Raw genomic sequence first — 23,424 nt, forward strand, 5'->3', positions numbered from 1 at the left:
GCCTCGGGGGTTGAGGTCATACACACACACCTACACACACACACACACACACACACACACGCACACGCACACGCACACGCACACACACACACACACACACACACACACGCACACACACACACACACACACACACACACACACACACACACACGCCCTCAAGGTACTTGTGTCTGAATAACCCCAGAAGACTTCCCCATCTGTTAAAAGTGAGAGGTCAGGGATTTAAGTGTCCTAAAGACAACCCCTCTCCCTTCCTCTCCAACAAATGAGGATGATTGTAATCACTGGCATCTAATGGGTTTGAGGAGGCATTGTTATGGCTGAGCTGCAATGAATGTTATTAATTACAAATGTTTCATTTGCGTAGAATTGCCAGATTAGGCAGAAAATCATTGCATCTGTTTTGCTTGACAGCTGGTGTAGCAATAGATAGCCATGGATATTTGTCCCCTCTTAAGCAGATAGCGTTGGACACATGAAAGTGAAAACATGATAAGTACTGTCAGTGGGAGAGAGGACCAGTATTCATGTACATGTGTATGATAATAATTGAATAATAACTGAAAATACAGGAAGATGGGTCAGTGTTTAAACTGTTAGCTAAAGCTGGGGGGAATTGAAGGTGTGTGGGGGGGGGTAGATGAAGACATGGTTGTGCAGGGATTTCACCCACCCTGACGTTGTCTGTCACCGTTGGCGACAGGGCCCCCCCAAGTGCAAGGGGAGGAGGCGGAGGGGGTGTGCTGTCCAGTCGAGGCTTTTGGCTGTCTCTCCAGTGTGAGAGTCTGCCAGCCCAGCGACGTCTTCCAGCGTCCTCCAGGAGCAACGCCACACTGACAGGCAGAGGACAGCCACCGTCCATAGCCTCAGGGCAGGAGGGAGGGAGAGAGAGAGAGGGAGAGAGAGAGAGAGGGAGATGTGGTATGGCTTGTGAAAGAGGGAGACAGAGAGAGATGGGGGACGACTGGTGGGAGAGAGATAGAGAGAGTGGGGAGTGAAAGAAGGGGATAGTGAGAAAAATGTTGGGGGAGAGAAAGATTAAGAGTGGTAGATTGAGGGGATAGAGGGAGTGGTAGAAGAATGCAGGAAAGTATGATAAAGAACTGGCAAAAGAAGGAAAACAAAATTCAGAGAAGGAGATGGAGAGATTGTGAAAGATAGGAAGAGTGAGGGAATGAGTGACAGAGCGATAAAGAGGTCAGGGGCAAGGGCACCTGTGTCCGCCCAGAGGAGGTGTAGGAGGCCAAGAGAAGAAGGTGATGAGGAGGAGGAGGAGGAGGAGGCAGGTGCTCTCTTGAGGTGGCGCATCTCAGTCCCGCTGACAGATCCATGGAGACGGGTGCCGGCACCAGCAGTGGCAGTGGCAGCGGTGCAGGCCACTCGCAAATACCGTGCGCCGGATGCCCACTGCCACCCAGTGACCTCTTCACAGCCCTGACATTTCCACATCTCCATCTCTTCATCTATCTCTACCATCTCTCTCTCTCTCTCTCTCTCTCTGTCAATCCAATGCCTGTCCTTTACCTCTGCAATCCTGTCTGCGTAATACCTTTTTTCTCTTCTCTTCTCTTTACTCCTCTCTAACCTAATCTTACTCCTTCCTTCCTTTTCTCTTTCTCCATATTTACCTCTTCCCGTGTTTCTTTCCTTCTTTCATTGTGTATTCCTTCAACCCCCCCCCCGATTTCCCCTCAGATGGTAATGGTTGTCTGGGCTCTGTCGTGAATGGTGGGGTTTTGAGTGACTGCTCGTGTCACACATGTAAAACCAAACCAGTTAGCATTCTCCCACTGACCGCAGCACGTCTTATTCTGCCCCAATAAACACAGCACGGGTCTGATGTGTCATATACATAAACATCCAACTGCACCACAAATCCCAATGAAATATTAAACATCAGGTCTAGATTCTGTTTTGCAAATTTGTTCTTATGAAATATTTAGCATTTCAAACTAGATAGGGGGCGAGACTCTATGCGTGCCCCTCTATGCAGTGCTTTCCTAGTGCTAGAGAGGGATGGCACAATTCATATTTTACTCTCAGTAATAGAAAAGACAATGTGATGGCTTTGAGAGAATAGCACACATATTATTACTTAAACAGACCAACGGAGACAATATCACAGTGTTTTGTATTCAATTTTATGATGAATTGCTCTACAGGAAACTATACCATAACATTCTTTACTTAAAAACATTCAGTGCCATAGTTACCTATTTTACTCCATACACACTAAATCTTCTTATATTGTATACCATATATCTGTAAAGGGAAGTGATTGTAGTTAGCCTATAGTTTCCAGTTTTTCAGAAGCCATGTGCATGGACCCTCAAAAGGCTGGTGTAATGAGATTGCATTGTGATTGTGTTGTGCGGACACATACATATGATAATGCATGGGAGAAGCTTACATTTCATTTTTAGACATTTTCATGGGACTAAGAGAACAAAAATGCCATTTCCTCAAGATCAGTTCTAATCCAAAACCTCATAAGGGCCTTCATTTGAATGATGGACAAAGTCTGTCTTAAGTCAAAGCTAGCTAAACCTTCGCCCACTATTTAAATGAGGGCCCCATAACATTCTTCACCTAACAGTATTCAATACTACAGCTACTTTGTTTACTCTGGCACTTTCTCCTCTGATGTGGAATAGCATATTTAAATACTGTATAGATGGGGAATGCATCTTACTGAATTATGCTGTATGTATGTTCTCAGACGGGCTGCACTTCTTCTGTTCCTGGTCCCCTTTGCATATTAAATGCAAAGTCATAGAACGATACATAGTTTAAAACTAGAGATCTGTTTGTTGCAGAAAGTTGTTTTCTTGGAGTGCAAGTTAGAAAGAGTCTTCTCTCAGAGTGAAAACAAACCATAGGAAAAGAGAGAGAGAAAGAAAGAAAGAAAGAAAGGGAGAAAGAGAGGGAAGGAGAGGAGGAATAGAATGTGAGAGAAAGCCTAAGAAAGAGAGAGATAGAGGGAAAGACAGAGACTTCGAATCCTCCAGTTAGTCCCTAATCTCCTGAAGTCGAGCAATAGCAAAATGTCAGCGGGCCTTCCGAGACACCTCTCCTCCCTCCATCCCGACTTCTCCTCTTCTCAAAAGTGTGTGTGTGTATGGGGCTTCACTTCTGTACGCTCCCCCTAAGCCCCCCCCCCTCCTCCTCTCTTTCTCTGGCTCCTTCTTTGCTCAGTTGCTCTCCTCCCTTCTCTCCTCTTGTTCCGTCTCTCTCTCTCTCTCTCTTTCTCTTTCTCTACTCTAAGTCACTGCCAACTGGGACGGGAGCCTGCGTGCCAAACCTCTGCCTGTTGACTAAGAAGGGAGGGATCGGGGAAGAAGGAAAAAGGAAAGAGAAGGAGGCTGAGAGGGAGCTAGAATAAGATGAGAGAGAGAGCGAGAAAGAGAGAGAGAGAGATAGGGGGATGAATCCTCCATTTACATAGTATTCTAATGCCAGTCATGAGTGTTGAGAAATGGCTGGGTGCAGTGGCATAATGTGCCCACCACCTCGTAGCTCCCTGTGAAGAGACGCCCGCCATGTCTATAAATTATTCATACGCGCCCGGAGGCAGCAACTCAGCCAGGCAAGAACTAACAAAATTAGCTACCAATTAATGTTTGTTTATGGAGATCATGTTTTTTCCCTTCAACTAATACCAAAAGAAGAGGAAGGAGAGAGAGGGAGAAAGAGAGAGATAAATAAAGGGAAAATGCTGGCATAGAGTGGCAGAGTGAACTTTGGCTGTCTTTGGTGCCCTTGAAAAACTAAGGGGATCAGAAAGCCAGGAATTTTGGAGAGAGGTTGAGATTGAGTGTGCTAGTGTGTGTGTGTGTGTGTGTGTGTGTGTATGAGGGAGAGAGACTGTTTATGTGTGTCATAAGTGTATTTGTGTTTGTGCGAGCGAGATCAGAAATGTAACTAACTTTCCCTGTTTATAGGCGTGTGTAGGTGTGCATACTTGTGTGTGCATGAGGTTGTGTATTATCTCTATATACAGTATGTGTGTGTGTGTGTGTGTGTGTGTGTGTGTGTGTGTGTGTGTGTATGTGTGTGTGCGTGTGTTTATAACAGCAGGTCAGACACCAGCCGCCTGTGTTCTCGGCGCGCCTGATTCAGAGTTTCCTGAAGCAAGTGTGTGTGTGTGTGTGTGAGGGTCCCAGGAGGGTCGAATCACTGGATCACCCGGCAGAGGAAAGGAGTTGGCCTTTTTTATGCCTGCATTGACAGAGCGAGACAGAGACAGACCGAGAGAGAGAGAGAGAGAGAGAGAGATGAGAGGGGGGGGGGCTGGTGTTTTGCTAGGAGAGACACTAGTGTTCCAAGATAGCTTAGCCTGGAACCTCAGGCAATGGGTGTTCACCCTAGCAACACATACACACACACACACACACACAGGCTGGCCCTGTGTCTTTGGATCTGTTTGTATTTGTCAGAGTGGGGGAGAGGGGTTTTGTGTGTATGTGTGTGTGTGTTTGAGGGGGGCTTTCACAGGCCACTTGTTTGAAAGACTATGGGATGAGAGGCTGCAGGGCTCACCGGAGCATAGCTTCTAGACACACACACACACACACACACACAAAAAGAGAGTAGTAAGTAAGGATGTGTTTATTTATGTAAGTGCAAAACAAAGCACTTAACACAAAATTAAGACATAACAAACAAGAGAGAGAGATCAAGAGAGAGAGAGAGCGTGAGAGAGAGAGAGTGAGAGAGAGAGTAAAGAGGCTGTGGAAGAGGATGTGTTTTTACTGTTTGTGAAGGTAGATAGGTAGTGTGTGTCCTTTAGCAAGAGCAGAGGGAGAAAAGAAACAAGTCACAAGAGAGAGGAAGAAGCAAGATAAGAGAAACGAGAAAGTTGGAAAGGTAGCAGAGGAAACTAGCTGAAGTGTGAAGTGTATTTAAAAACAGGGCTGAAGATAAAGAGCAAAATAAAGATGGACAGAAGGGGGGGGGGGTGAATAGCTGAACAGCTGGGAGGAGATGCCTGGCTAGCCCCTGTGAACTTTCTGCACAATCAATGTTCCATTTATAGCAATCAATGCAGAGGGTGAGATCTTTGGGGAGGTGGGCAGGTTTGGGTTGTGCTCCAATGATCAGAGTGATCTCACACACACAGCACCTCCCCCAGCTGTGTGGACTGGGAAACATCTCAGTCTGACGCATTGTAAAGACCAGAGTGGAGAAAAGGCGAGGGTGGGAGAGAGAGAGGGAGAGAGGGAACGAGTGAAAGGGAAAGACTGTGTGGGCAGGCCTTTGTGTCACAATCCACAGACTGCCTATAAAAAGCTTGGCTGTATTAAATAGTTGGGATAACTCACTCGCTTGCTCGCTCTCGCCTACTTGCCTCGTCACCCGTTTCATGTTGTTCTGTGTCGGGCCTTGTTCCGCTCACAGCGATTACCAAGCGTCAGATCAGAGCCAAGCTGTGTGTGTGTGTGTGTGTGTGTGTGTGTGTGTGTGTGTTCGTGTGCATGTGTGTGTGTGTTCAGGGTGTGTCATCAACTGGGGTCAGCTGAAGAAGTTTCCCAAGTTTTCCGGAAGCGAAGTCAGAAACTTTTCTCAAACGTTTTTTTCCCCGTCCCACCGGAGTGTGCTAGCAGGACTGGTGGACTGCCTGTGGTCGAACGCGCTCAGCAGAGACAGATGTGCCTGCAGGCTTCTCTGTTGCTTATAAATAATCATTTCAAAGACTTGTCCTCATGCGCCGCTGTCCAGAAATGTGCGAGTTCATGAACAACACGTTTGATACAGTCTGGCACTACTATTTTACGTTTTGTGTTTTTTTTTTTTTTTACAAGTTGATGAAGCAGAGGTGGATTGTTTGGAGCCCAGACATAAGCTTCGCTTCCTGCCTGACTCTCTCTCTCTCTCTCTCTCTCTCTCTCTCTCTCTCCATATCCCTATCTGTCTCCCACCTGTTCTGCTGTCTTTTGCGTCTTTCGCGCTCCGGCTCACCAGCGAAATGCCAGCCCTGTCACTCGTTCCCAGGGCCTCTGGGCTGACAGTGGCGATCGGCTGTCGCATTGCTGGACTCGTGTGTGTGTGTGTGTGTGTATGGGGGAATGTGATGGAACGCCGCCCGCATCCCGTCTCCACGGCGCTGGGGCCTGTCACTTCGCATCGGTTCCATCTGCTCCCAATCGCGCGTGCGTCTCGTCGAGCGCTCCCCGATGATGTCGCCGAGGGTAACGGGTGTCACCCGTGATTGCGGTGTCACAGTCAATCAGCTGTCAACACTGACACTCCAGAAACATTACTATGTGGCAGCGGATAATTACAAAGAGACCCTTAATAATGCTCAGTCCTCCTGAAATAATGCAATTATATATTCCTCTCTCTATGGTCTTATTTATTTATTTATTTATTTATTTATTTATTTTTGTTTTGCCTGTTGCTGTTGGTGTTTATGGAAATGAGTTTCTTGAGGTTGTAAGCACCCTCTCGGGCATAGCACGGGAGGCTCGGCTGGTGCGCGGTTTTGTTGTGCAGCCAGCCGTTGTGAAGAGCGGGGTATAATCGCATAGAAATGAGCTGACGGTGATGCGGGACCGGTAATTGCTCAGCACGTAGCACCGGTCACCGAGTGTCAACAAATCAATGGGAAAAGAGAGGGAGAAAAAACGGAACGAGGCAAGGTGGAACGGCGAGCTACAAGCAGTGACCCTGTATTAACGCAGCCTGGGTCATTGTTTGCATGGCAGGATTGTGTGTGTGTGTGTGTGTGTGTGTGTACATGCAAGGCCATCAGGTTTTCTCCAGGAAGCACAATTTCCTTCCTCCCTTTGTTTACCATACTGAGAAGCCACAATTTGGAGATGTGTCCGTTAAAGAGAAAAATTGTAATGCCGATTAAAGTAAATACGTGGGGATTTATGAGTGGCGGGGAATAAATGGCTTTTGTGATTCACCGACCTCCCGCGCTTCAGCGACGAGCCTGGCGCCACAGATGGTCAGATCAAGAGCGCACAAATCTTCGTTCAAATTTATGCTTTTACTTAAAGATCATCTGGATTTAGCGAAATTTAATCCCGCCTCAATGACTCCTACTGGGGCCAGATTTAATCAGAGAGCATGCCTATTACATATTCATCTCCGCATTCCCCCTGTCAGATCGTCTTAAGTGGTCTCTTACATCCAGGCCGTTTCTCATTTTCGTTTCCTTATCTGTTTGCAGGGAGTGGACTCATGCATTCATAAATCAGAGCTTTGTTGCTGCCGCACTCTTTGTCTCAGTTCTACCTAAACGTCTCACGACAAACGTTTTTTTCTCTCCCTTTTTAATTTGTGGCTCTCTATGAAACAATGTAAGCAAATATATCACTCGAATAAACAGTTCACTGAGCAATTGCTTTGGCTTGACTTTTAATTGATTTAACCCGATGTTTATGCAATGACTCCCCCCCTTAACTAGTTTTTGCGCGCACTCTGAAAAATGAGGCGGCCCTCTCTTTCAGACCTGGTATTTTCCTGCGTGACTGCACCAGCCCCCCCTCTCCTCCCCCCTCTCTCTTCCTTTTCCTCCCTCCATTCCTGTTCTCCCTGGTGCAGTATCGGCAGGAAACAGGGAGCAGCGGCACAAGAGGGAGGAGGTTAGTAGCGGGGGAGTGCAGGGAGGAGGAGAGTGGGTGGAGGGGCAGAGGTGGACTACCCCAGTCCCAACGGATTTCAGGGGAATAATGACCAGAAGTGACCTAATGACTAGTCAACATGTGCTGATGGGCCAGCCAGTGGTTCAAGGAAATGTGTCACAAGTTGTGAAGAGCAGCACCTGGACTCTTCCTTTAGGCCTGGCACTGGCAGCCATTTTGTGGTTTAGATGTGTCATCAGTGCTCTACACTGTGACATCATCCATCATGGCCACTGAAGTTTGGGGTTGTGTGAAATATTATGTGTTAGGGAAAGTTGCGTCAGTGAGGTTTATTGTGGTGTGGTGTGGTGTGGTGTGTTGCGTGTCTGTCTCGGTTTTCGGATTGAAGGATGATGATAACTGAGAACTCTGACTCCTCTTGACCCTTCAAGTGGACAGGGGAGGAATGGCATGGATGGAGATGGTGTGAAAATATTTTTGGGGGATGGTACAAGCTGCATTGCCTCGAGGAATTCACACACACACACACACACACACACAGCACATTTTGTAGCCATCCTGTACAGGAAACATATTTCCCCAATGACTAGTAGGTGTGGTGATATGACGCTTGCTTATCAATGTCTGGATCAAATAAACAGTCAAAAGAAGAGGTCTGTGGGAATGATGGAATGGAAGCAAGTGGTTGCAGTATGCGTACGCATACTTCCAGTCCTTCTCTTTTTTCTATTTCACCATTGAAAGATGAGATTCTTTTTTGCAATGACTAACATAAGAATAGCCCCTTTGTGTTTTCTGACATGCCTTTTTTGTTTTGCTACTTTTTGGATCTTATCTGTGGATTGCCTATAATGAAAATGCTATAAACCAGCTGCCTCTAGAATAACAGCACACATAAAAGTGCTTGGCAGAGCAACAAAGCATCTTTTGTCTGTTTAGACATTTCAAAATTCTCTTGCTTTGGTAGAGCATCAAAAATGCACTGCACTTTACTGCATTGTCTTGATCATGGGGATTATTTAATTGCATGAAAGGACTGGTTCTCTTGGCTCTTGGCTTTCATGATGAGATTGGCTGTTCGTCTAGTCTGTTTAAACTAGTTCCACGGGGGCTTTGAAGTGAGTCTCATTAGCATAAAATGGCCAATTTGGTAAGTTCGTCACATGACTGGTGTAGATTTCATTAGGATTTTTTCCCCCTCAGCTTCTGCAGGATACAGGTGGTTGCATTTGTTGTTTGCATTGAAGTTGTTAATTAGTCTAGACGGTCGAGTTGGCTAATTGCTTTGGCACATGCGTTAGAAATGCCTTTCTACGGTACAGTGGTGCAAACAATGGTGGCGACCCATATCTCAGTCAACACCTACGTGCTAATGTTTACTTTAGTTTAAATAGAGTATGTAAATGGAGTACTGTGAGGAAACGTGCAAAGTCTAAATACAGAGAGAAAGAGAGAGAAAAAGAGAGGGGGAGACAGAGAGACAGAGAGAGAGGAGGCGTTCTCAGACAGTCCGGCCTGTCTGCCGCCCAGAAGTAATCACTAGTGCTAAATACCGCCAAAAGCTCTCTCACACCAGGTGCCGGGGAATTTATGAGGCTGGCTGGCTTTTGAAGAGGGGGCCACAGCCTTAATGTTCCAGAAGGGCCGGCTGTCGCTCAGGAGCACCCAGCCTCCTGCATGGGTGGACAGGGAGGGTTTTTGTTATTTTTGAAGTGGAGCTAGAGAGTGATTGGATAGGGGTGGGAAGGTCTTAGTTGGGCCTGACTGCTTTGGAGTTAGGTGTCTCTGTCCACCATTCTGGTGGTGGGGCTGGGCAGGGAGGGGCTGGAGGTGGGGGGGTGGCAGACCAGCTGCTGTCCATAGGGGCTCTATAGCGTGGCAGATGAGGGTGGAGGAGCTGTGGAGGTCAGGGAGGAGTGGGTTAACATGGTTATAGGGCTTGGTGGTGGTGGTGGTGGTGGTCGGTAGGGTATCAGTGTCATCTGGAGAACAAAAGAAAGACAGTTCTGAGGGAGTGGGCTAGATCTATTTTAAGGTCCTTTCTCTGGTGCTGCTAGCATAGATTATGCTAATGCTGAGAGACTGCAGGCCATGTGTTTCGGCTAAAGCAGACATTTTGCAGGCCTTAGCGAAGGTTCAGAGTGGTCCGGTGATGTCCTCATACTGTATAATCAGTGGATCTTTGATGTGAAAAACATCTGCCACAGCTCCAACACAAAGAGTGGTTTGCTCTAACGTTAGGGTTATGGGTTAGGACTAGGTCAGAGTCCTGCTAGCTGTTTGGATGCACTGTTGCAGTGACCAGGAATAATTCCTCATTAAACATATACATTCTTTCCTTAGAAGAATAATGCGTGGAAGAACGTTTCTTGGGTTTATTGTAGGATGACCCTTAAAATGTTTTGGCAGCTTCCCCCGAGGGTTCAAGCAGGACGTACAAACTGTTCCTGACCCCAACTCAACCTGTGATCCCATCCGTACCCCTGACCTCTGCACAAGTGTTAAACATCTCAGCTCGTGGAGTCTCCCTTAGAATGCAATAAATCTTGACAGTCACACCTGTCTTTTGATATTTGCGTATTTATTCATACTAGAGTCCAACAGCACGCCCAACGTGTTATGTGTAATAACGTTCCTTATTATATTATATTTAATTTAAAAAAAATGTATAGGATATGGCTACTTATGAAGTAAACCAGCACATATCAATCCATGTTGTTAATCCCAACCTAACCTAACCTAAAGCTCAAATGCATGTTGTATTGAAATGCATGTATGGCAACATACATGTATTATCACCTAGGACCCAGGAGCATTAAACTGAGGGTGCTTGACATAAGAAAGCCATTCATTCAAATTGTCATTACAGCATCTATATGGCAATATGGCAACACGCATAAATATGCTCAGATCTCTTATGCTCTAACACATCTTTCTTTCATGCTAATAGTTTAATGAGCCTTAATCTCTGTTTTCTCTTTTGTGGCACCATGCTTAGCACATTAAACCCGTCTGTTTACAATACACTATATATGACTCAGGCAAGGCTCTCCTGCAAAGGATTATCCAGAATTTGCCATCCTTAAAAAGCGCTGGTGCTTCATTCTGCTGCGAAAAAAGAAATCGGAAAAAAGAAAAAAAACTGACTGACATTAAACTTCATCAATCTAACAATTTACAAGACAGCTCTGAGGCTATAACGATATTTCACTGAAAGCTGCTTTCCTTCATTAATCCTCAAATATAATCCCTGAGGATTGGCCAAGATGTTGCCAATAGCTTTAAACAGATCCTTTTTCAAGGAGAGCAATGAGATGGAATCTATTTAAGTGCAGAATGGCAAAACTAGACCACTCTGTATTGTAGATTAATAATATGAAAGCTATCTGTCAGGGTATCAGTCTAAATAATGGTTATAGAAATGGGTCAGAAGATGCTGTGACTTAATATCTTAAGCAGTCTTATTGTCTGAAGAACATTGTGTGCACACTTAAGACCTTCATGCCCTTATATGGGCCCTAGGACTGAAGTGAACTTTTTTGTCTTATTCAAGCTGTGTTCTTATAGTCCCATCTTGTACAGATTTGTTCTCGGCGCTATTTGTGCTTTCCGTGATTACTGTTGGATTTGGTTCATATGTACTTCAGGTATAAAGATATTGTACTAAGTGCACAAGAGAGATTTTGGAGTTTTTCTTCTCTCTCACCTGAATCCATGTCAGACCTGCTTTAAAACACAAACAGCCTGCATTTTCTTTCTGCAGAAATCTTGTTTGAAAATTACAAAGCATTTTTTTTATTGAGTTGGCTTTATGGCAAAGTGCAGTCATTATTTCTCATTGAATTTTGGCATTTTTTGGGAACTAAGGGGTCAGCCTACCAGGGCTCGGTTGCCTGCCTGCCTTTCTGTTGTAATGGAGAGGGTGTTTAAAGGCCTCTTGGGGGTTGAGAAAAAATGTGGATTCAGAGGAAGTGCCACAGACACAGGCAGCATGGACTCCAATCAAGAGGTGTTTAAAAATCGGGGAAACAGCAGGGTCTTCTTCACATCTCCAGAAAAGCGCTGAAACTATGCTGAAGCTGACCACAGTTGTCAGCACATCCAAGCTGGAAAAAAGATCTGGAGTCCACAGCTCTCTCCTCATCCAACTGGGCCTTTTTCCCCTTACAACAGCATATTGATAATAGTCCATTTGAGAAACAGCATTAAATAGCATTGCGAACCGAGGGTTTGCTTTATTTTCTCTTCTTTTCTCACAAAAAATCAAGAACTTTTGAAAACGCTTTTACAGATGATTCATTAATCTGACCAGAACTTGCTGAATATTATGTGGCCTCCAAACAGAATATTGATCTTATTTTTTCTGTGTAGTTTCTCTATTCATAACTGAAGAAAAATATATAAATTATAACCTCATTGTTCTGTTAATATATACTGTATTAAACATGAGAATTTGTTCATTTGTCCTTTTTAGACCATTTGAACATTTTTCATGTCTACAATATGCATAACTCCATGGCAATCTGACATAGTGCCATGTACAAAAGTGCACCCTGCATCCTTGAAAATGGGGCCATGGAGCCCTTTAAAGGTTTTGTTTGCCTTGCCCAATTGAGAGATCAAACATAATATTCCTGTCTCCTGCAGCAGAGTATTCCACAGGGTAAAACTATTGGCAAGGAAAAGCTGCAGGTCTGGACAAATTAGGCCCTTAGAGTTAGGAGATGTGGTGGGCTGCTGCACTGCAAAGTGGAAACTGGAGGAACACTGTACCTTTCTCTCCCCCTTCATCTCTCTCTCTCTCTCTCTCGCTCTCTCACTCTCTCTTCCTCTCTTTAGTTTGGTTGGCTCTGTCTAGCTCGTTGACTTGAGTGGGTGCATCAGGGATGGAGGTGAGGCCTGGCCTCCCTGGTCTGGGTAGCTTTCTCTTTATTCAGGAGGAGAGGAAGGGGAGCCAGAGAGGTTCCGTCCCAGTCCCAAACCCACCCACCTGCCTCTAATCAACCAGAGAGAGAGAGAGAGAGAGAGAGAGAGCGAAAGTGAGAGCGCTCCTTTCATTTAAGACTGAGAAAGAGAGAAAAAAACACACAGCCCACGTTGGCCCCCACTGTAAGCCTGCGGCTAATCGAATGGGAGCGGGCCGGGAATAAATCATCTCTGGAGCCTCCCGATATTGAGCTGCCGCCACGTAGTGAATCAGTTCAGACCAAAATAAACATCCATCACGCCTGGCACCGCCAGAGCCACAGGGAGGCCGAGGCAGAAGGGGGGGTATGGGACAGCACTACGCTGCTCTGTGCTGCTCTCGCTGTGTCTTTAACGTGTTGATTTGTTTAGGCTTGTTTGTTGCATGGCACACAGTGAAGAGGTGGGGATGGAGGAGGGGGGAAAGGTAGGGCAGGGAGGGAGCCTCAGGACCTCCGAAGTGAAATAGACAGCATGTGGTGAACAAATGTGCGTGCAACATGCTTGCCAAGTCTTTGTTCCTGGGTTATTGTTGTGTTCGCTTGCTGCTGGGTACTTTTTTCCTTTCGTTCTTTTTTTCCCCCCAAAGTTTTAGTATGCACACTTAGCAACAGGGTGAAAAGGCTTTATTTAGAGTTGAATGTGATGGTTGTTCATATGCTGCGATTCATCCTTTTGAGATGCCTTCTGTATACTAATAGTGGAAGGATTCCTTGTACAGGCCCATCTCCTACTTCTGTTCTGAGACATTACCATGGTAAAAATAGCAGCATCTCAATGAAATTCAGATGGAACTTACTGCTTACTGGGTACAAATAAAATCCAGAGGCACATCTGTCGAGTCTTTATTGCTCCTTTTTTTAAAAAAAAATGTTTAAAAGGAAACTACTTTATACAACCTTAAAGTGAGTGCCACTCTGGATAGATATTTCAAAAACCCATCTCAATAACAATCTTAGAAACCATGGCAACATGCTAGAAACCTGTCGAGACTAAGTAGTTGGAAAAATAGATGCTTTAGCTTTGTATCATATACTTTCACCTGTAAGTGTTACTGATTGCCAAATTGCATAACTGTAAGTAATGCAGTTCTAGTGTATACCTGTACAGGCTTCAAATGAAGAAACACATGAAAATACCTCATACTCATGCTATTATGGTCTTCCTGTGAAGTGCATTTGTCAGGAGATGTTTTCCTGATGTCTCAGAAGAAAAGGGAGAAACCATGAACAGCTCTGCCAAGAATAAGAAAAAAAAATAGAAAGGGAAAAAAAGAAGCTCTCACATTCCAGCCCCCAAATAATGCTGGCTCAGACAGGCGAGGAGAACTCGGGGATAGTGCATTGCCCTCTTGATCTCAGGAATTTCATTCCATTAATAGGTCATTGAATTGCCTTATGGGTACTGGCCCTGAAGAGCAGCCTGTCCTCTCAGTGCACTCAGAAGTAGATAGAAACCTTTGGTATAAGTGATCCATGGACACAATATTTCAAGACTAAATCTAAATGTTTGTTCATTTTTAATTTTTGCACTAAAGTGTAAGTCTAAAGTAATTAATGATGTTTTATCTCAACAATCACTGTGTATTTGTGTGTTGCTTGCTTCCCCATAATACGAGTTAAGTGAGTTTTCAGTTATTATTGTATTTTCCACCATGATAAATTAATTAGTACTGCAGATGTCTTCAGTCTTATTTTTGAAAAACTCCTTTCAGTAAGGCAGATTCAGGCTCTCACAGGGTTACCATTATATCATCTCCAATATAGCATCGTTGAAATGCACCCAACAGAGAGAGACAAAATATTCTCTCAACCCCGAGTTACTTATATTCAAAATGACTGCTGCTGAGTCCTACGTCTAGACTGCAGAAGAGAAGGAACAGGAGAGTAGGAGCACTGAGCCCTCTTTTGCTGCTTTGACTCCTTTCTCTCTCACAATGACACCTGCTCTCCTCTGCTCACCATTTTTAGTCCTTTCCTTTTCTTTTTCCTTCCATTTGTTTATTTCTCCCATCTCATCCCTCTCCTCTGCTCACTTTTCTTTCTCTCTCCCCAGTGTGCTCTCTCTCTCTCTCTCTCTCGGCCCGTGACATAACAGTCGCTGTCAAAACAGATCATTCCCTCGCTCAGTCTCTTCCTGGAAACCCACCACATGTCGCATGCTGGATACAATACACACTACGCCAGAGACAAGGTCATATTTTGCTGGTGGAACATCAGTACTGTGGATGCACATGCCCAGGCTTTACTTTTTCCGTAGTCAAAACAGGATGAACTGTTCAGTCTTTTTTCCCCCCACTGCACAGCTCCCAGCAAGCTTAGCCTACTAAAACCACACCGTTCATCATGAGAACACGTAAACACTTCCAACACAACTTACTGAACACCGTATTATCTGTTAGTTAATGGCCATTGAGTATTTACACAGCTGTTTTTTCGTTACAACAGACAGTAGTGTCTGTCAGGGAGGCACATGGCTCACCAGTTTTTATTTTGCTAATATGAAATGATAATTATATGCAGAGACATATAACATCGGATGTCCACAGCAAACCCCACGCTGAGGTACTGCTCACAGCTGAATGATGCTTCAAGGGGGTCCCTTGAGAGATAGACTCTCCCCCCCCCCCCTCTAATTCGTCCATGTGTAAATGCACGCCAACACCTCAGCTGTTACCAGCCACAGAATATGAAGTCACCACATGTTCCCCATATTCGCGACTCTCACTCATGAAATGGTGCTCTGGCGTGGCGTAATTAGTCATTGTCCTGCCGCTGTCCCTCGGTTGTTCAACAGCTGTGGCGCGCCACAATCATCAGTGTGCGCTCGTCCCGACATAGCTCGCTCTTTCCCTGTCGCTTGCACGCTGCAGGGTTTATAGCGAGGCCTCCTGCACGGCAGGGATCGGAGCCACTGATTTATCCTAATTGCGTCGTGTCAGTTGGCAAAAATGGAGACGGATCTGGTGCGATTATTAACTGGAAGTGCTTTATGAGTGACTGAGGAAGGGAGGGAGAGATAGACGGGGTTAGCGTTGCGGACCAATCTCCTCGTCTGCCCGGGCGTGCATCGATCATAATTTAACAGAGATAGAGAGAGAAAAGCATGAACGAGATGATGTGAAGCTGCCATTCCTGCTATCTCTTCTTAAACAGGAGGCTGTTACATGCGGTTGAACACTTCCCTTACCTGTGTTCCTGACTTGCATCACTCCACTTGGCTGATTTCACTCAGTGTGTGTCAGTGAGAATCGTCTGATGGCCTGAGAGCAGATTCACTCTGCGTTTGGAGAGATTGTGTTTCTTTGTCAGCCCAGCACCATATTTGAATGAGTGGAATCAGACACTTCCTTCAATGGCACCTGTTTGTTGTGTATCTTTGGAGTTTGGGTCACCTGGACTTCCCTTCTGTTGGTTTTGGCTGAATTGCCTCTGTCTTCGGAGGTGGTGGTGGTGGTGGTGGAGGTCTTCATCCCTCTAAAGATCCAAGTAATGATTTCAGCTAAGTGGTATATAACTGTCTTTGATACAAAGACACCTGAGAACTGTGAAGGTTTTAGACCAACTGGGAAGCACCAACCCAAGTGGGCCTTAATACTGGTGGAGTACCAATAGCCCTCAATCTCCAACAGTAAGACATAGCCAGCATATTGTGGCAGGTGATGTCTAAATCAGCTTGTCCCAACAGTGCATCCACTAGCCCCTATTTAGGTCATTCAGGGAAACATTTTGGTTCAGAGTATATTCCATTGAGTTCCTCCACCTTGTGTGTCATGTCTATTCCCCTTGGGCTTTACCGTAAGGAGGATGGTTGCTTGGCTAATTCAAGTGCAGTTCCACAGTTCCAAGGCAGTCAGGCAGGCCGCTGAGTGGATGGGGCGATATCGAGCACCTGTAGTCTCCCTGGTTCATAAAGTGAACCCATCTGGACTTGGCTGAGCGAGCTGGCTCGATATGAGCTTGATATGATTAATTAGGTCTGTGCCCTGGGTCAGTGGCTCTGTATAAACTGCAGAGGCCACAGTGCCGCTTTAATGTGCTGCACATCCTGCACATCCCCTTATTGATGCTTAAATAATGATCTCATGAATAGTGGAGCGCTCCTGTCGATGGCCTAACGATTAAGTTGTCCAGGAGATATTTTTTGAGGTGGTTAGCAGGAATCAGTGGGAGGTGCTTGAGCTCCGGCAGACCTTAGCGGGAGAATTTTTGAAGGGCCTACCGTGCTGTCCTCATTGATTTGAATTTGTTTCCCCCAAAGCATCACAGTTAGTGTGCACTCCTGGGATCGGTGCAGCGAGTTAAGTGGACTCTCATTAATTAGTGGCAGTCCGCTGAACAAGAAAAACATCCCCCCTCTGACATAAAAGGCACCACAGCGTGTAAGTATGATGAATTGTAGCATTATAACAACAGCTCTGGAAACTACAACAACTTTTCTATTCAACCATCCAAAATAATAGGCACCGTAATAGTTATATATATATATAGTTACTTATATAGAAATATAATCCGATATTTCAAAGAAATAATAATAATACATGAAAAACAGTGGCCTGTGGTTTTGCTCAATTCTGATTAGACAGTTCGCCCTTGAGTTTCTGCAGGAACTGGCAGCAAAATGTGCGATAAAAAGAGGAAATTGCATGGTATAGCATGGCATGCTGGTCTGATGGCTCAAAATGAGGGCGGACCCTCTTTTTTATCCTCCTGGGAGCCCCGGCTCCTTGTTCTCCTAAATTATTTCTGGATTATCTTAATCCCTGACCTGGAGCCTGAGTCTGATCACAGACTGCTGGCTTTGATGGGTCAGACTATCCTGGACGCTTAGATTAAAGCCTCCAGAGCCAGACGGAATAACGTTGTGGAACTCATAATGTCAAAGAGCCATGTCCATTTAGACATATTTTCCGTGAATGATTTCCTGGCTCCAAGCGGTGGCCAAATCCTGTAAGATCGTGGTGGTTTGGCTGTGCCATGCTTGCGAGGCATCTCAGGGATCCCATTGTGGTTTTTGTGAGATGCCTTGATGCCGTGCCAGAGCACATTATCATGAGGCGGTAAAGCACCGTTTGTCAGCGAAAGCTTGTTTGTTTCTCTCAAAGAGAGTTATCACTCCATTTGTTGTGGCAGATGCCAGGACAGGAAGGGGTACCATTCACAGCCTGAGTTCAGGAGTCATAAATAAATCAATATCGAGATTGATAGGCCTTAGTCCTATCAGCGCCTTCCCTGTTTCAGCGCCTTCCCTGTTTGTCATTTCCTGATGCCCTCTATTGCCTGCCCTGCCTAGGCTTGCTGGTTGACAGTATGATGGAAACTCCATCCACACACCTTGCATGCATCCTGTATGCAGCGATATAGATTACAAAGGATCTGACCTCCCTTACGTGCTTTCACCATGCGTTAATAATGCATTCATGTTGTCTGTATTCTGTCATACTGTTTATAGGATCTCGTGTTCATCGCATGACTATACCGATATGAAAATCATACCGTTCTTGCGGAGTCATGCTTATGGATTGTGTTAACACCTGCTTAAGAGGTGATCAGAGCGAGCCAGACTACCTTGGCCTGATCCGATTACGCTCTGATCACAGTGCATGCTGTGTGTGTTTACACCTTGCTTTTCCAAACACAGATGAGATAGGGTGAGATAAGATACACGTTGCTTGTTAGTGCAAGGTGTAAATATAGCCTGGTTTAAATAGTGTGGTGCTAAAAAGGGCCCCATAGATTACATTCCTAGAGTTCCACTGCTCTTTGAAACATTAATTGTTCGTAGCTGCTTGTCTAAATAGTCTCCATCTTTAAAATATAAGAGCACTGGACAAAAAACTGTGCTAAAAGACTGATGTCTGATATGCTACAGAACAGAGGTATTGCTTCGTTTGTCTCTTTTAAAGATAGAAAGAAAACGTAAACTTTATGTCTCTCCATCCATGATTGACATGGAGTTAGACCACTGGCAATCCTTTGATGAATTCCCCCAAAGCTCCTTTAACTGGACCATTCAGACAAGGCAATCCAGAAGGGCTAAGTGGAACTCTAGGTAGTAAGCCAGCTGATAAATAAGAGAAATAAGATTCTGGCTGAAGCACGGGCTCTTTCAGTCTCAAACCGACTTAGTGCTGGGATCCTGGACAGCTCGGATGCTCCATTGCAGCACAGTGTGTGTTTGTTTGTGTGTGTATCTGTGTGTGTGTGTGTGTGTGTGTGTGTGCTTGGGGAAGGGGGGAGGGGGGCGTTCAGAGATAGCAGGCGTGGGGTTTTAAATGACCTGAGATTGCTTTTGTGGCTCCCAGTCCGCTGGGGAGCAGGAGGAAGACAAGGCGCTCATAACGGGCACGCTCAGGACCACTGAGGGCACAGCCAGATGAAAACGCACACTTGAGGCTTTCCAAGCCTGGGAAAATGGGACATGTTAGAGGGCATGTAATTGCAGAATTGGCCAGGGACACAACCCTGCATCCCGCACCACACACACACACACACACACACACACACATCTCCATTGCTGAGGACTCGATCGGTTAGTTGTTTCACTGAAGATGGTGCACGGTTTACAGCTAGACAGGAGGGCATCGTTTGTGCCTGCTCAAGAGGATAAGGCAAAACAATGACTTAACACAACTGGTGCATTTGAATAATTAATTCTTACTATGTCTAAGGATCTGGTGATTTTCTGGGGGAAAAAATTAAACATAGGAACGGCAATGCAGTTAAAAGACTAACCGATTAAATATCAATGAGTGGGCATTTTCTCTTTGTTTGTCAACTGACCCGGACAAATAGGTTAATTCAGTTGTACGTCTTCATTTAACAGTAATGTTGTAAACTAATGTTAGCTGCTTGAGCTAATAGTTCATCGTATTTCAGCTTGACAGACACCTTCTGGCTGGAGTGAGCATTAACAACCTTCACATGCCCAATAACCCAATTAATCCAAATTAGATCATGCTTTAATCAGACAGAAGGATAAAGAAATCCCGTAGATATCCCACCACCCAGTGTTAACCTCAGGGCTGTGGAAATTGTGCAAAATATATGTAGAAATTATTATTTATATTTGGGAATTTACGGCAAGGCAGAGTCCACAGTAACCCACTTGAGTACATTTTCAGCTCGCCTGGATGTAGCCCTGTGGAGGGTGTATCAATAAAAGGCCTTTACATAGACTGTATGGGCCTTTACATAGACTGTATGGGCCTTTACATAGACTGTATGGGCCTTTATAGTTGGACTTGAAAATGTTGTGGAGAAACCAACTGCGTATGAGTATAGTGAGAAAGATATTGATTGTGGCCAGTGGCTGATTGCTTTGGAAAAGAAAGACAAGATTTTTAAAAATGCACAATGTGCCAGCACAGAAAGACCATGACACCTCTCTTGTTGGAACCATCTAAAATATTTACAAGCAAAACCTTGTTCCAGCGCTCGAGTTGCTTTTGTTTGGTGTGTTTGTGTGTTTTTTGAAAGAGAAAAAAGATGACAGGGAAGCATCTATTGATGGGTAAGAGATAGCGAGAGAGTGAGAGAGAGGAGAGGGGCCGAGAAAGCCTTCCTCAAGGCCCTTTCATGTAAAACCCAAAATGTCACAGCGAGTGTATATCAGTGTCTTCAGCAGAGCATCCATACACAGGCTTTAATGAAGTATTCACCAGAGCAGACACAGGCCGTTGGCTGGAGCGCTGCCAGGCCACTCTGCGAATGCACATCGCCAGCAAGATGGAAAGATCTATCTTCGCACATTTAGCCCCATGACCATTTTGGCTGTATTAAGGATTGATTGAACTGAACTGCCCATTGACTGTTTATTTGAGGTAAGGCCAGCGTTTGGGACAAGCTACATCCTAATGCTCTGGCTTTGGCACAGTGTGGACATTGGCTGTTTACTGCCTAGGCGTTTATCAATGTGTTGGCCGGCCCACTGGCTATATCTGTGGTGCCAAAGTGGATAACATTGATGAATCAATAAGAGTGGTCCACTCCCACAGACTCAGTCATAAAGAGCCTCTGCCTACATGTGAATCCCCATCTTTAAACACAGACTCTCCCAAATGGCATATTAGCCTATTGCACAGACTCAAGAACCACCTCTCTTGACATAGAAAGATAGTTTTCTTTAAATTCATCTTTCGTCTCAAAGCTTTCTCTCACTCTCTCTCTCTCTCTCACACACAGGAGTGTTTTTGTTGGCTATCAAAAAAGCTCAGAGACTGAATCCCTTATGTGTCTCAAGTCTCGCTCCTTCTCTCGCTCTCTCTTTCTCTCTGTTCTTGTCTGTGTACCAGAGGGAATGTGTAGTAGAAGGAGAAGAAAGCCCACGCATCCCTCCAGTCAGGAAAATAAAGAGAGAAAGTGTGTTTATGTGCCCCTTGTTGAGATGCAATCATGCGGTGTGGTAATCTTAACCCTGGGAGTGATGAGGGAAGTTGGCGCGATCTCGGGATAGACGCGGTGGGAAGCCTGGAACAGGGCCTGGGCCGAGCGATAAGGGAGAGTGGGGGGGTTCTATCTCATCTCCTCACTCCCAGGTAATTATTAAAATTACACCACGAGGAGATCTCCCGTCGGACAAAAAGAGCACCTCATTGTGTGTGTGTGTGTGTGCATGTGTGTGTGTGTGTGTGTGTGTGTGTGTGTGTGTGTGTGTGTGTGTGTGTGTGTGTGTGTGTATGTGTGTGTGTGTGCGTGTGTTTCTGTGTATGTGGAAGAGAGGCCATATGTATTTGTCTATGTATGTGTATGCCTGTGTGTTGTGTTTGTGTGTGTGTGTGTGTGTGTGTGTGTGTGTGTGTGTGTGTGTGTGTGTGTGTGTGTGTGTGCATAGTCACTCCATCTGTTTCCTTAAACAGCGTTTTTCTGCCTATGTGGATTTCTAATGGCATCCAGCGAGTCGCTCTAAATTGATTGTATCTGGAGCGAAGCGGGGGCCTAGTGTGGCTGATAGCGCTTAGCAAAAGACCCATCACTGTGGTGACGCACAAGACAAAACAGGCCACACACTGGCCTCTGCCTCTGCCTAGCATACGCTATACATACACATGGGGAATGAGCAACTGTGCCTTTATAATCCTACATGAATACCCCTGTGCATGTCTCTCATTTTAAAAGTGCATGGGCTTGCATTACACAGTGCGATGCCATAGTAAACATAATCATGACTTTCCCTCCACGGTTGGGTTTGTGTTATATGTAGGTTTTAGTTATGCATTCAGTGTACGTTTATGCAATTATGCATAATACAGACATACGTTTAGACATAATCTCTTTATAGAGCCTAAAGGATAAAAAATGAGCACATTTTTATAATGAATAAGAAGTAGCTCAGCTGTCTCTTCGAGTCTTACTCTGAAAAGTAACAAATATCGACTGCATTGTTTTTGCTCTATTGCACGCACCACTAGTCCTAAGAACAATTGCGATCAGAGCATCACCTCAGGTGGCGAAGACAGAAAAAAGAGCACTGTCAGAAAAGGACCACTTCTCTGATCCTCACTGAGCTGTAGTCGCTGGCAGCATGCAGGTGATGACAGCTCTCTCCCCCAGAAGAGTGTGCAAATTACAGGCATCCGCATGTCACCGCATCTCCTCTCTGACAAGGTGTCAAAGCCTATGGTGTCAGTAAATATATTTATACAGCTAATTTTTTTTTTAAAGGAATTGACTTGCATCCAGAGTATCAAAATAATAAAGGAAAACAAAAGCTAGCACTCCTTAGTATATGTGTGAAATGGTAGTAAATACTGTAACACAGTGTGTAGATTCATCTTTCCATCTTAAAAATATGCATATGTGGGAGTCATCCTACTCCCACATGATGTTTGTGTCTCTGATCTCTTGTTCAATTCACATTCACAGAGCCTCACGCTGTGCACTGAGCTAGCCTACATTCAAACGGTCTTGTCTTTCTCTTCTTGTTATACAAATGTGTGAGCTGTCAAGTTGTCTCTTTGTCGCTCTTTTAAAAATGTACAAAAGCATTCCTGGTCAAACCAGTCAAGTTGAAAGCCTTGTGTTTATTCAGAATAATCCTTGTGAAAGAATATGGAGGTAATCAGATAATGGTTAAAAGTCACGATGATGATGAGGATGTGGGTGGTGGTGTTACTACTGCTGCTACTAATTAAGCTGATTTTAGAGAACGACTTGCCATTGAATTTGCTTGGCTTGGCCAGGTTAGTGTTGGAGGAGTTATGAATGGTAACAGTAGCCTGGCGTAAAGGAATGTGTTTTGGTTGAAGTTCACAGGGCATGTTTGAAGTCATATCATAGCATTTAGGTTCATGTGGTGGTGTGATGCAGTTGTTGTGGAACAGCGAGTAGCTTTGTGTTAGAATAAGCTTTGCTCTTATTTCCTACTTTTAAAGTCTGTTTGGTATAATGTAACTGTTACACAAGGTATTGTATCAATAACATCTTTCTGTTGTTTTTTTTATTACAGGTGACTGCAACTTCGAAAGACCATACACATCTTGCGGCTACAGTCAAGGCAAAGATGATGACTTTGATTGGGAACAGGGGAACACTAAGGAAAGACCCTCTTCAGATCCCTGGGTCCCATCCGGTATGTGACATTACACACTGCACACATCACAGACAACAGTGCTAACTGAAGCATTTAACCCTTACATATCCATGTGGAGCCAATGTCCAGCATCTTCAGTATGTAGAGATGGAGTCCACCGTAGATAGCATAGCTATTTTGTTATTTTTGTTAAACTTATATCCACTTTAGTGTTAATGAAGATTGTCAAAGATTGCAACATGTGTGCTAGCAGTAGAGTTTGTCATCAAACTGTTGCTAAGGCAATTACAACATCAATGTTGAAATGATTGACCAATCATGTCTGCTGTTTCATGT

At 44.8% G+C, this 23,424-nt stretch overlaps 1 protein-coding gene across 12 annotated transcripts in view; it reads left to right on the forward strand.

The window, feature by feature from the left end:
* Window positions 1-23,424, forward strand: part of ptprma (protein tyrosine phosphatase receptor type Ma) — a 190,291-nt gene that overhangs the window by 17,757 nt on the left and 149,110 nt on the right. For all 12 annotated transcript variants that reach the window (XM_042067078.1, XM_042067079.1, XM_042067081.1 and 9 more), the window contains exon 2: window positions 23,005-23,127. In XM_042067078.1, coding sequence (XP_041923012.1) covers window positions 23,005-23,127 — 123 coding nt within the window. The remainder of the gene's footprint in view (window positions 1-23,004; window positions 23,128-23,424) is intronic.

The sequence above is a fragment of the Alosa sapidissima genome, chromosome 17 (assembly GCF_018492685.1).
Source record: "Alosa sapidissima isolate fAloSap1 chromosome 17, fAloSap1.pri, whole genome shotgun sequence".
Taxonomy (NCBI): Eukaryota; Metazoa; Chordata; class Actinopteri; order Clupeiformes; family Clupeidae; genus Alosa; species Alosa sapidissima.